This window comes from Metopolophium dirhodum, chromosome 1 (genome assembly GCF_019925205.1).
Source record: "Metopolophium dirhodum isolate CAU chromosome 1, ASM1992520v1, whole genome shotgun sequence".
Lineage (NCBI taxonomy): Eukaryota > Metazoa > Arthropoda > Insecta > Hemiptera > Aphididae > Metopolophium > Metopolophium dirhodum.
In genome coordinates this window covers 16,492,218-16,505,642 of record NC_083560.1, presented here as the reverse complement: position 1 = coordinate 16,505,642, position 13,425 = coordinate 16,492,218, and the positions used below count along the sequence as shown (strand labels likewise).

The window sequence follows — 13,425 nt, the reverse complement described above, 5'->3', positions numbered from 1 at the left end:
GTTTGTCTTTATATATTATATTTAATGTTGTAATTTCAATTTAGTAAATATAATATACTGTAGTATTATCTATATTATATCTGTTAACATTAAATAAAATATAAGCCATACTAAACTCTTTTCCTGAGATGAGCACGTCGCACATTACACGATTAGTTGAAACTTAGATAGGTCAGTGAATTATGTTACATTAATAACTAATTGTATTCCTACAAATTGGCTACAGTCTTACCTATCTAGTTACAAAATACAATATAGGTAGGTAGGTACTTTGAAATTCGTAATTACTGATTATATGTCACAATTCAAATAATAAAATGTATTTAACTTAATATACCTATCTTTAAGAATACTAAATATTTGTTTGTATGAGGTTATTATTTCTTGATAATAATGTATTGTGTAAATTATAACAAGTAAGCATTGTTTTAATCATGTCAAAGTAGTAAATTATTATTAAAAACAATTAAACATAGGTAATGAAACATTTTGAAGTACATGTTTAACAATATTGATTTAGCGATTATAAAATTAACGAGTATGTTCAGCAGGTTTAAAACATTAAATAATATTTATCACCTAACAACATGAAAATAGATTTCTGTGCTATTGCAAAGTCAGTAAATACATACACAATTGGTGTATGGAGTGGTATCTTTGAGAAATATTTAAGTTTGCTCAGAACTTCTACACATTCATTACTAAGGATAGGTAGCCTCAAGTGTTCAACAATAATTATTCTATTTGTAAAAAATAAATAATGTATTTAATATACCTAGGTATACATTTATGTATGCAATATGATATTCCTATTAATCATTTTTATAATAATTATGATCATTTCCAAAGTATGTTATGTTAGAAAATTGTTTGTAAAAACCTATATCTATCAATTGCACTGTACTCAAACAATGTTTTGTCTTTATTATTATTAATTTATTTATTTGATTCAACATTAATAAATTCATTCATTTAATAAGGATACCTATATTTACGCAGTTCTCTAAAATTTGTACAATTTACCTTATAAATAAGAACTGTTCTCTCCTCCACAATCCTAAGCTTTTGGAGACGATAATTTAATTAAATATAATAAAAATGTATGCTTAAATAATAGTTAAGCAAAACACAAATATATAATTTTTTTTAAATAATAAACTTTCTTTGAAATAGTTTAGTCTTTATAAATTGAGTTTAATAGTAACTTTGTTAACTTTTAAAATACATAATAATTTATAACTTATACCTAATAATCAAATTAATTTACATGTGTTTTCGTAGTATTTTAAATAGGTAATTATCATAAAAGTATGAAGGATTACCATAATTAACTATGTGCCAATAAAGCTTCAGCGATATTGAATCCATTATAAATTTTACGGTTGAACTTGGAATCATTTATAATGATAAAAAAATAGGATTCAATAAATATTTAATGAAATTAAGATAGTTAGTTTTATTTTTAGGTCTTATGGTGGAACAACTACTTTATATTTTATAAAAAGAAAAAATTCAATCTAAACATAAATTGATCAAAACATGTAAGTTTTAGAGGATTCAGGGTATATCAATATGGCAATCCCAATGTTAGTGAAACAGTTGTATTTATTTAGCAAGCACTAATCTCTAGAAGTCAAGAAAATTAATAAAATTTTTACAGTCCAGTAATAGCATTATCAATATTATTCAATAATATTTTAATTCATAAAAACGAGAGTAATGGTTTTATTCTTTTCCTTTAACATGATGGTGTGATAGTATGATATATATATAATCATACATATCATATACAGTAACTCATTCAGCTACAGATTTACTTACACAGGTGAATCAAAACTGTTTCCTGACTCCTAGGCATCGTGGTGAAATTTTTTTAGGTGGGTAAGGGTAACTTTTATGGTAAGGAATGCAATTATCACTTTATCAGTTTTTTTCAATTTGTGTTTACAGACAAATTTCATTGGTGATGCGGTGGGCAGGTTATAAAAAATATATCAATGGGCTGAATCATTATTTATCATAACATGTTCACCATGGTACCGTCTTCCCTCAAAATAAAATAAAACTTATTGCTACTTACTAGCATTCTCGCGTGGTGGGAGAAATTCACCTAGACATGCACAAACGAGTTGTGTTCTCTCGCTGGATGCAGTATACCAATATTTTGTATATTAACTACCTGCCCATAGTCTATTAAGCCAAAACCTATTTTGATTAGGTTGCAGCAGATGTCAGTGAACGAACATCATTAAGAAATATTATACTGAAATAAAAGGGTGCTATGTTAAAGAATCACTTTATATAATATATTATATTTAAGCTGTAGTATGTAATATTATGTATATGTGCTTAATTTCTACTAAATGTCAAGGTATTACAAAATAAAAAGATAAACCACCATTTGTTTAATCAAGACAATGTAATTTTAAAAAATATTTTAGAAAATAACAAATTATTGTATGGTAAGATATATAGTACAATATAATTAAAGTTGATGACATGTTTAATTAAAATAACACTTCTAAACATATGTTATATAAACTAGGCTTTGTTTTTAACTCAAATATAATAAAATAAACTTGGTACAATAACATACAAATTAATACATATAACAATATGTTCTTCAGAAAGGAAGGCGGAACTCCCATGATTCCTTCTGCTTTATCTTTAATCTATTAAATTAAATAATATAATATAATGAAAGTTGATGACATATGTTTAATTAAAATAACATTTCTCAACACATGTCTTATAAACTAGGCTATGTTTTTAACTCAAATATAATAAAATAACAAAAATTAATACATATAACAATATGTTTTTCAGAAAGGAAGGTGGAACTCCCATAATTCCTTCTGCTTTATCTTTAATCTATTAAATTAAATAATAATTGTTATGATTTTTCACCAAACTTTTTGTATGTGCTTTCTGTTTTAAATATTTTTTACCTGTATCCCAATTAAAAGGTTAATGAACGTTATGAATAATTTGGTGACTACCTAATGATATTACAAGAGAAAAACTTGTATAAAAATGTTGTATTCGATGTATGTGATGTGAAGTTTTGTGTCCTTCACATAGAAGCCATTTATTACGAATATTATATTTAAAATTGTTTTTTTTTCGAATGAACCCTCTTTATGTGACGCTTTAAATTATCCGTCCGTGAATATGATTCATTGCAAAAATTGCATTTATGCGGTTTATACCCTGTATGAGTCATATTGTGACGTTTTAAGAGTGCTTTGTATGTAAAATATTTATCACAAACGTTACATTTAAATTGATTTTCTCTCGTATGAGTGTTCATGTGATCTTTTAAATTATCCACTCGTGCAAATGATTTAGAACAAAAATCGCATTTATATGGTCTATACCCAGTATGCGTCTTATTGTGACGTTTCAAGAGCGTTATATGTGAAATTGATACATTACAAATACCACACTTGAATTGTTTTTCTCCCGTATGCTTATTACTGTGTGTTTCTAAATTATCCAACCGTGCAAATGATTTATTACAAACATTGCATTTGAATTTTTTTACACCAGTATGAATCCTAATGTGAAGTTCGAGATGTGCTTTTCTTAAAAACCGTTTATTACAAGTAGAACATTCAATTTTTCTTTCTTGCATATGATTCTTAATGTGAGATATTAAGCCGTCTTTATGTAAAAACTGTCCATCACAAATATCACAAATATAAGATTTTTTTGTCTTGACTTTTTGTTTAGTTGGTGTTGATGCAATTACATTATCTTCAGTTATTATCTGAGCTCTTATACTTGATATTGTATATTTAGAATCTTTTGTGTAACTGAAACAATAATTTATATTTGAATATACTTGGCTATAATAACTAACTGCTTAAACATTATAATTGACTTTAATATTTAATTTATTACATAGCTTGCTATAAGAAACATAGTTATCATTACGGATGACTAATTCTAGATGTGTAACCAAAAATGAATTGAAAGTTTAGCCCGATTCTTATTTGATAAATGTATGGTCGTTAATATTATTATTATAAAAGGAATAAATTTAAGGAGCAACTTCATATGGTTTTTTTCTTAGATTGTTAAAATAAATACCTAATTCCAAAATATAAAATTAATTACTTTTTATAATAAATAATGATCTTACTACAAAACAATTCAGTAATACTATACACGGTAGTCTGTATAGTTATTATCTCATACAGGTTAAATTATACTTACATCTTGACTGTACTCATAGATAAGATAAATTATTAGGTTAATAAATGTATTCCATAGAACAACTGATAGTCAAGATTGTTTCGAAAAAATGCACGACAGCAAATTTCTTTAATAATAGTACTAAGTGCTAACCAACAAACATATTCAGTGATGTATTTTTTAATAATTCATTAGTTGCATCGTGAAAATTTCTTAGAATTCTTTTTTCATGTTACCAAAGCATATTTATTATGCAAATTATGTTACCTAGCTATGATAATTTTATAAATTCATATATTTGAATATTTATATCATCCTGTACATAATATTATAATTTATAATACATTTAATATTGAATGAATGAGCATAAATAATATTGTTATTATTTCACAAATTGGATAATTTTTCTCACTATGTTTTAGTTACTGATCACAGTAAACAAAAACTGACAATTAAAAATCAATTACAATTATATTTTGAAAGTGGAGCACCAGTTTAACATGATCTAATTCATAATATAATATAATTCATGATCTAATCTATTTAATGAGATATTAAATTTTAAATTCTGTTTACGAGACATGAAACTAGACAATTGGATCATCAATCTCCCACAGACAGAATTCTAAAAAAATTATAGAGTAGGTACTGAGTAAATGAATATTGTAGGTAACTGAGTTATAGAGTGCACACCGTTTTCGTACACCGGCAGTTTGTCGAAAGTTAAATTTCTGTATTTTGACTTTTTTATTGAAGATAAGGCAATATTAAAATTATGCCTTAAATGTAGGTGTTGATTAATTATGTATTGAAATGTTTAAAATTGTGTGAACTATAACCTTGCCCTTCGCGGGAATAAACTATTAATAAATAATTTATATATGTTACAGATAGTATATGAATTCTTAGTGTGATAAAACAATACAATAGGTCACTACCTACAGTCACTGCCCATTGGGGTAGGGCAAGATAGGGCACTTGTCACCCCCTGTAAAATAATATGAACTTGTAATTTAATAAATATTACCATGATAATACCTAATTACCAAGACAAATTCTTTTTTGAAATAACTATTAACTGTGCTTGGCATAGACTTAATCTGATTGTAAATGGCTTTAATGCAGTGATAAATATACAAAAAACTATAGGAGTAATTAAAGAGGTTATTAAATTTTTTGTGAACGATTACTTTGTCGATAACTGGTTAATTAACTGGTAACGAGTTCAAAAGTTAAGTTACATAACGAGTTAATTTTTTTTCCATGTTATGCAGTAACTTATGACTTATGAGTTAATTAATTTTACTGTCACATAAAGTTATTTTTTTTCTATAACCACAGATTTAAAATATATTCTATTATGGAATACCTACTTAATTATTTTTATATAAAAAAAAATATATTAATATTCACAAATATCAGATATTCTATTTATAAATCTGTGTTTAGGTGCAAGAAGGGCCAATGTGACATTTTGAATAATTTAATTATTTTGCTGGACTTTAGCATTGAATAAAGTATCAAAGTATATAAGTACTTACAACATTTCAATTTAATGCTTCCATTTATTTAAAACTGTAAGACCTTAATTAAATTAGGGTTATTTCAGTTATTTGTTAGTTTTAAAAATAGGCATAATTATTAATTGTATATGAAAAATAAAAAGTAACGGCTTTTTAACTAAGTTAAGTTACTTTTGTTTTCTAAATAACTTTTAACTTAACAAGTTAACAAAATTAGTTAATTTTGACCAGCTAAGTTCTATCCATTTTAAGAAATACTGATCTCATATTAACCAAGATAACAAGCAAAATATTGTTATGGAAAATTTACTTAATGATGGTCAGTTCAAAATAAAGGGAAAACATAAAATAAAATAAGCAACTGGCAATCATTTAAGACTGCCCTTGGACTTAGTAATAAAATACTTAAGTATCATATACATTGTAATACAAATTACCTTTTATTATGTTTGATGTATTTATCATACGCAGTAGTCCTGGACATTATTTTTGATTTTGTTTGAAAATAATATTATCTAAACATAAAGATAAAAAATAAATAAATATTATTCAAAATCTAAATAGTGAATTAGTCGAGGAATTAGTAGTATAATATGTATAATATGCATTCCAACTTAAAAATAATATATCAAATCATTCCCAAGTTTCTAAATGTCCATTTAAAATGTTGTTATTAACATATCACGTAACTTTTAATTTTAATCTATAAAAGAAAATAAACATACTTAAAATTTAAACAACCAACTGTATATTAATATTATTTTAATTTTAAAACTAGGTAATACAAATAACAGCAGATAGCAACACAATGTGGTACAACTCACAAGTACGAATCAAGGATAAAAATATGTTTGTACAGTTGAGTAATATTGTATAAATAAATGTTGTATCTTATTATTTTTGCTCATCAAAAATCAAAGATTTTTCTACTAAATTAAATAATCTGACAAAAATGCCTCCAACAAAAGATAATATTTATTTATAAAATTGGTTTTTAATTTTTAATTTGTTTTATGTATTATTTTTATTAAGTTCTATCTAATTTTCAATTTAAATATATAAATATGTTTAATTTTATACTGAATTAATATCCTTTCCCTACATATAATTCATACGCAATCTAAATACATATTTTTCAATCATTTAAAGTAGTGTTCAATCAAAGTAAAATATATTTACTTTAAAAATACAAAAATGTATTATATAAATTAATATTAGGCATATGGAATGTGCTCAAAAAATACTAAGTTTTTTCTAATCAATTCTTATATTATAATTGCATTAATAATTCTAAAATCCAGTTAAAAATATCACTGTACAGTACACTGTATAGTTTCAATATTTAAGTTAATAATGAAAAATTATTAAGTTAATAATGTTATCTATGTATATATAAAAATGAATGTATGTGTGTCCATATTACCATGGCAACCAGTTATATATTATTTTGAGATTTCCGTCTGTGTGTGTCTCCATATTTCCATGGCAACCAATTATATATTATTTTGAAATTTCTGATGGAATGTTTTGTATATAAATGGTTGCCATGGTGATATGTAAAACATATTATTCATATAGAGTTGGCAATTTTAATGAGCAATGAAGTGTACGGGATCATTATTGGTTGATTATAGATATAGATTATACCTTTGGGCAGAAGATAGGCTAATTTAAAAAGGGAGAGGACCAACCCTGGGAAGTGCTCAAACAGGGATTTTGAAAATTTCCGATGGAAATTTTTGTTTATAAATGGTTGCCATGGGTTTCAAAGCTATAATAATAATAATTATTGGTTGCCATTGGTTTAAAATTGTTGTTATGATAACAATTTTTATGATTAACTGTTATATCATAAAAAAAACAACGGAAAAACAACAAATAATGGGCAACTAAGTGCACGGGATCAGCTAGCTTGTAAATAAAATTGTCTCTATAAGGTTATACGGTTAAATAAAATATTCAGTCAATATCTTTGATCATCAATCATAATATTGAATGGAAAGATCATAGGTAAATATTATATTTGTAGTGTTATTAGGAAATTATTGTCTAAATTTAGAATATTAAGAAACATTCTTAATCACAATATTAAAATTATTTACGTTGCATTAGCTCAGTTGTTAATTTTATGTTTGGGGCACAGATTTTAAATAATATCTCTCCCCAGTGAATATAACATTAAATTAATATAATCTATTAAGAATAATTTTAAATAGGTTAACCTAGACTTTACTCTGTCAGTTTACTCTATTCTGAACTTATTGTTGGATAATATAAATTCTATTTTTTATGTAGGTACTCTATTAACTTTAAAGGCATTATGTTTAATCATAAGTATAGTAGGTACTAGGAGTAGAGAAAACTTTGTGTTCTTCTACTTTTGGCAAATTAATTAATGTGGGTATAAAACTTTGGAAATCTTTTAAAGAGGTTTAAAGTTCATGTCAATACTTAAGCTTTATAGTTTATATAACCATCCAGTACCTTATAACAAGTAACAACTGTTTTAAATACTAATTTTTCTATTATACCTATAATTATTTACTTTTGTTGGTACCTACTGCCCAGTAGTTTATTCTATTTTAAATTTTCGTAATCTAAAAAATAAAATACTGCATTATAACTCAATTTTAAACACAAGCTCTGCTTATAAAAAGAGAACTAATGACTAATGTATATTATCTATTATTTGTATACCTGTATAGTGTATAGGTGCTATATTAGTATTTTGGTGCCAAATAAATATTATTATATTACAGTTATATTATATTCTTGTTGTGAGGATACATCTTATCCTCACAACAAACTACCAACTGATAGATTACATCATAAAGTGAATCATAGTAGATATGGTAAAACACAAGACCTACAAAATATGTTACCCAGTGTTTGTTCACAATAAGAAATTAGTATATTATATTTATATATATTAAATTATCATACCATAAGCCATGAAGGTATACGGTATGCATGTCGTGGACGTGTAATTAATTAGTAGGCACCTAACTACTAATTAACATTGTTTAAGAACACAACATTATTGTACTGGGTTGGAAGCAAACAGTTTGCAGGTTGGCGGTAATTCGATAAAAGGCACAAATAGGTATAACAGCTAGAATAATTTATGGCTGTGTTGACAGAAATAATAATATCACTGGATATTGTTATGTGTAAAGACCGGATTTATATTCTCTTAAAATACTTAAAATATGATGCTAGTATTCTCATTATATTCTCTTAAAAATTTAAAAAAATATGCTAAAATATGCAAAATATACAAAAAAAAGCAAAAATATGCAAAAATAATCAACAAACATCATTATTCGCTTTAATATGCATTTTAAAATTTTTTTTTTTCAATATTATTTTAATAGTGAGGTATTAATTAGGTATTAAAAGTTGGGTATTCTAATGGAATACTATTGCACTTTAGTAAGAGTTGGAAATAGTAAAAAAAAATTGTAAATGTTCAAAAAAAATTTTTCTTGGTACCTACCGTAATATTAAATTTAAAAATAAATACAAATTTGTTCTCACAATTTACAAAATATTCCAAAATATGCTAAAGAAACTTTTTTCTAAGCATTCAGAATTAAACAAATCATCCACATTTTTTACTCTCATAAGACTGCATAGACAGTAACGATGTGTAAAAACATATTAAATCCAGTCTTTAGTTATGACGTTACCTATGGTACGGCATTAGGAAAATACGATTCGCATGCTTTATTTATTTTATTCTATTAATATCTAATTATTAGTCAAAGCTTTCAGTTATAAGATGAAAAAATTTAAATTTTTTATAGCTGATATTTTGTATGTCAAAATTCATAATAATTACAAAAAAAATAATTGTTTTTTTATTTCAATCTGACAAAACTAATACACAACAGTTACAATAACAATAATCGACATTTGGGTGTAACTCAATACAGTAATTAGGTAGGTACGTAAACTTATCACTACAGTAAATACCTACAACAGTCAAGGGCTTTAAAAAGTGAAGTAAATTAATTTCCAAAGGTACTTGAGTGTCTTAGTCTCCGTAAAACTTAAGCAATAACAATTAACAAGTCGAAACCAAGTACCTATCCGAATACTGATCGTGCACAACATACAAAGTTCGTATACTTACATAAATAACGCGATCGGCTCGCAGCAGCGGGTACGATGGAAACACCAAAGAGTAAGTACCCAGCGATACTTATAGCGGAACGGCGATTTCCGCACGGCGTTTGGACTTTAAACGACGACGACGACGACGGCGAAAAGTAATACGAAAGAGATTTGAGACTTTAACGCGTGTGGCCGCGCGAAGTAAATACGGACGGCGTTTCGACTTCAAACGACGACGAAAAGTAATATGAAAGAGATTTGAGACTTTAACGCGTGAGGCCGCGAAGTAAACAGTAATTGTGTTTGTCCGCGTGCACCGATCGCGCGATTGCCGCGATTATCAATGCGCGCCGGCCGCCGCCGTCTTCACCCGTTCACGTCGTACACAAATAAACGTTATAATAGAATTTACAATAATATTCTATAATAATAATAATAATAATAATATGCGTCTGATATTCTTGGCGGGACGATGATAGCGAATGATATTCCTTCTCCGCGGAATTACCGGATATTAATCTGACCTAACGATTGTTTACGTTCGCCATTCGTATCGCCGCACAATAATAGTCGCGTCCCGTAAGCTTCTGCCTCGGGGCACAAAGTCGTCTCCTGCGACCCGTCCGGAAACCAACGTTTCCCGTGGACCTATAATATTGTTAGGCGGTCGAAGGCGCGTCTGCGTGAACGCGTTATCGGCAAACCCGAACCGTGTTTATTTTTGTACATTTTAGAATATTGACGGCGTATCGATTTGACAATGACGTGTGTGTGTGTGTGTGTGTGTGTGTGTGTGTCTGTTTTTATTCCATAACCGGCAGTGGCGCGTATAGAAATAATTTTCGAAGTGCGCTATGGTCGGGGTCGGCGAGAGCTATGGACGGCCCGGGGCGCCGAACTGAAAATTATTTTTATCTATCTTTTCAATGCGCATCGACAATCTGTACAGTTTGAAATATTCACTATCTAATTTCGTTTTAATCGAACATAGATCGGCGACAACCATCATAATTCGTATTAATAAAACAGTGCATCGGTACCGTGATACCTAATATCTACCGATTTATAAATAAATCCATACAACTATATATAGACCGTTAACGTCTAGATTCGCTGGAAACACCGAGGCGGTGAAATCCGTTCCGGACCTTACATCGAAAATACCGCCAAGTGGCGTAAATCGATAATCCACAATTTATTGCCCGACACACGGTACACACACTACACACGCATAGTTATTTATTGTTTTCGGCGAGCTCTGGCTACGTACCGGTCTGCCGTGTGATGTCTAGTAAGTAACGGCCAACGGGTTACAAGTAAAAGTATTTTTACAAAATATTTCGGCTTCTTATTTACAATAAATAATTCCGATCTCTGGTCGTCTTTAATAGATAAGTAAGTTAGTGAAACACGGTATTCCTATATTATATTATACACAGTAGTGGCGCGAAATAATATTATATTTGATTTGATATTTTTAGATTCCGAGCGAATCGATCGATGTGTTGATTTTACAGTGATGGTGTTTTTATTTTTTTATTTTCATTTTTGTGTCTGTCGTCACGGTTGTTTGGCACAGCAAAACTGCTTCGATTTTCTTCAACAGTATCTTGTTCGATGGGAAAGTGGGTAAGACTAGTTAGTGCGTTGTTTATATTTACATTTTCTGTACACTATAAAATTTTCAAAATATTTTGATTTGTTTTGAACTGTTTAGGAACACTTTTAGTTTCCAATTTTATTAGAATTTTTTCTATGAATGTCAATAAAACGTTATTTGTTGGGTAAAACAGCTTGAAAATTTAATACAAGGCTCCTACATTATTGTTACAATGACATTTTTGAAAAATATTAAAAATCCTCAGTCCTTAGTTCTTATTTATAAGCTAAATGCTCCATAGTATCCATAGTCACGATTTTTTTTTATAAGCATTTAAAGTTCAAATCTTGACTAAATACGGAAAAATCACGAAAATTAGCATATTATTTTGAGTTGAGAATTCATCAAAATTTTTCTTTTTAAATCTAAGATTTGAAAATGTAATATACAAGATACCTCATAAGCAGTGCCGCAACTACGCCAATTTGGGCCCGTGTGTAAATAAAATGAATGGGCCCCCTCCCTTACTTTTTAAAATTGAAAAATTAATCTATCGACTGTTGTAAAATTAATTTTTCCAAATTTGAAAACATACTTTGGAATTTTGAGTTTTTACTCGTACAAAATAAGGTTAACATAATTAAAACGCGTAGGTATTTATGTATTTACAAATAAATAAATGTAATAATTTGTAGCCTTTTTTATTCATTTTAAATATAAATAATTATCAAATAACAAATAAATTGAACATATACCATACATTAACAGTCAATTAGAAACTAAAAAATAAATACTGTACTCACTTTAAAAAATCATGGCCATAATTTATTTATTATTTTATAAATTTAATTATTCAAATAAATATCGCAACGAAGTTTTCACATACGTTATCAAAATGGATAGCTTATTGACCGACCAACAAAACACCGACCGTAGAAGACCCGCCTTTTAAACGTGCAATATAAAATGCGTTTTTCTCGCATAACGAAAATAGGCACCAATAATTGAAACGCGTAAACACACTCACACTAAACCGGTCAAAATGCGCGTTCCTTCGTGTGACGCACTTTTATCAATTGCAACCAAATTTTTTTAATTTCAGTTATACAGTCCGCAAAAGAAACGTTGATGTCTGATAATGTTGTGTATAAAACAAAACCGATCTATTGTTCAATCTTTATTAATAATTATTATTATAACAAAATGGTTTTATTTTTTTCTTTCTATATACTTTTACATTTTTATCATTGCCCCCCCCCCCCCCCCCCCCATTATGGGTTGGAGCCCAGGACCCGTGTGTTTAACACACACAACACACCCGGTTATTGCGGCACTGCTCATAAGTTTGTCTACAAGCAAATCAAATTAAATTTTTATAAGCGTTTGAAATTCATATTTTTACAATATTTGATGTTCACTCGATTTTTCATGTAGCAGTTTTGTAATTTTATTTTTATTCAAAAACGAATAACTGTAGATACAATGTTTATATTTTCATTTTCTATTTACACCATACAATTTTGAAAATATTTTGACTCATTTTGAGCTGTTTACGGATATTGTCAGTTTTCAATTTTTTTTAGTTTTTTTTTCTATAATTGTCAATAAAATTGTATTTGTTGGGTAAATTTTCATGAACATTTAATGCAAGGCTCTTGATATATTGTTACAAAAGCAGTTGAAAAATATTAAAAATTCATACACACAATTTTTTTTTATCGACATTTAAAGTTCGATTTTTGACAAAATTTATCAAATTTTAATTTTAATAATTATTTTGTAGTTAAAAATTTATCAAATGTTCAACTTTTATAGCTAAAGATTGATAATTTGAAACAAGGTTCCACGTAAATAGGTTAATATATAAATTACTTAATACGCAGTAATATCATCAAATATACTTGGTAATATCATAGGCTGACTGACCGTTTTCGCTTAGAATCGTTTTTCTTTTACAATGATATTATATCATTGCATTCAAATTTAACA

General features: G+C 27.6%; 1 protein-coding gene across 1 annotated transcript; it reads right to left on the bottom strand.

The window, feature by feature from the left end:
• Nucleotides 1-2,406: 2,406 nt before the first annotated feature.
• LOC132935137 (gastrula zinc finger protein XlCGF7.1-like) lies at nucleotides 2,407-10,353 on the bottom strand. Its single transcript, XM_061001600.1, has 3 exons — nucleotides 9,856-10,353; nucleotides 6,158-6,235; nucleotides 2,407-3,815 (listed from the first exon to the last, which is right to left on the bottom strand). The coding sequence occupies exons 2-3, from the start codon at nucleotides 6,202-6,204 to the stop codon at nucleotides 3,107-3,109; spliced, it is 756 nt and encodes a 251-aa protein (XP_060857583.1). The 5' UTR covers nucleotides 6,205-6,235; nucleotides 9,856-10,353; the 3' UTR covers nucleotides 2,407-3,106.
• Between the last annotated feature and the right edge of the window lie 3,072 nt (nucleotides 10,354-13,425).

What these genes read in the sequence shown, in the direction of transcription:
- LOC132935137 (XM_061001600.1), bottom strand. Translation starts at nt 6,204, where the DNA reads ATGTCCAGGACTACTGCGTATGATAAATACATCAAACATAATAAAAG. An exon ending in TACATCAAACATAATAAAAG is followed by an intron (nt 3,816 to 6,157) that starts GTAATTTGTATT and finishes TTATTGTTTCAG; the next exon opens with TTACACAAAAGATTCTAAAT.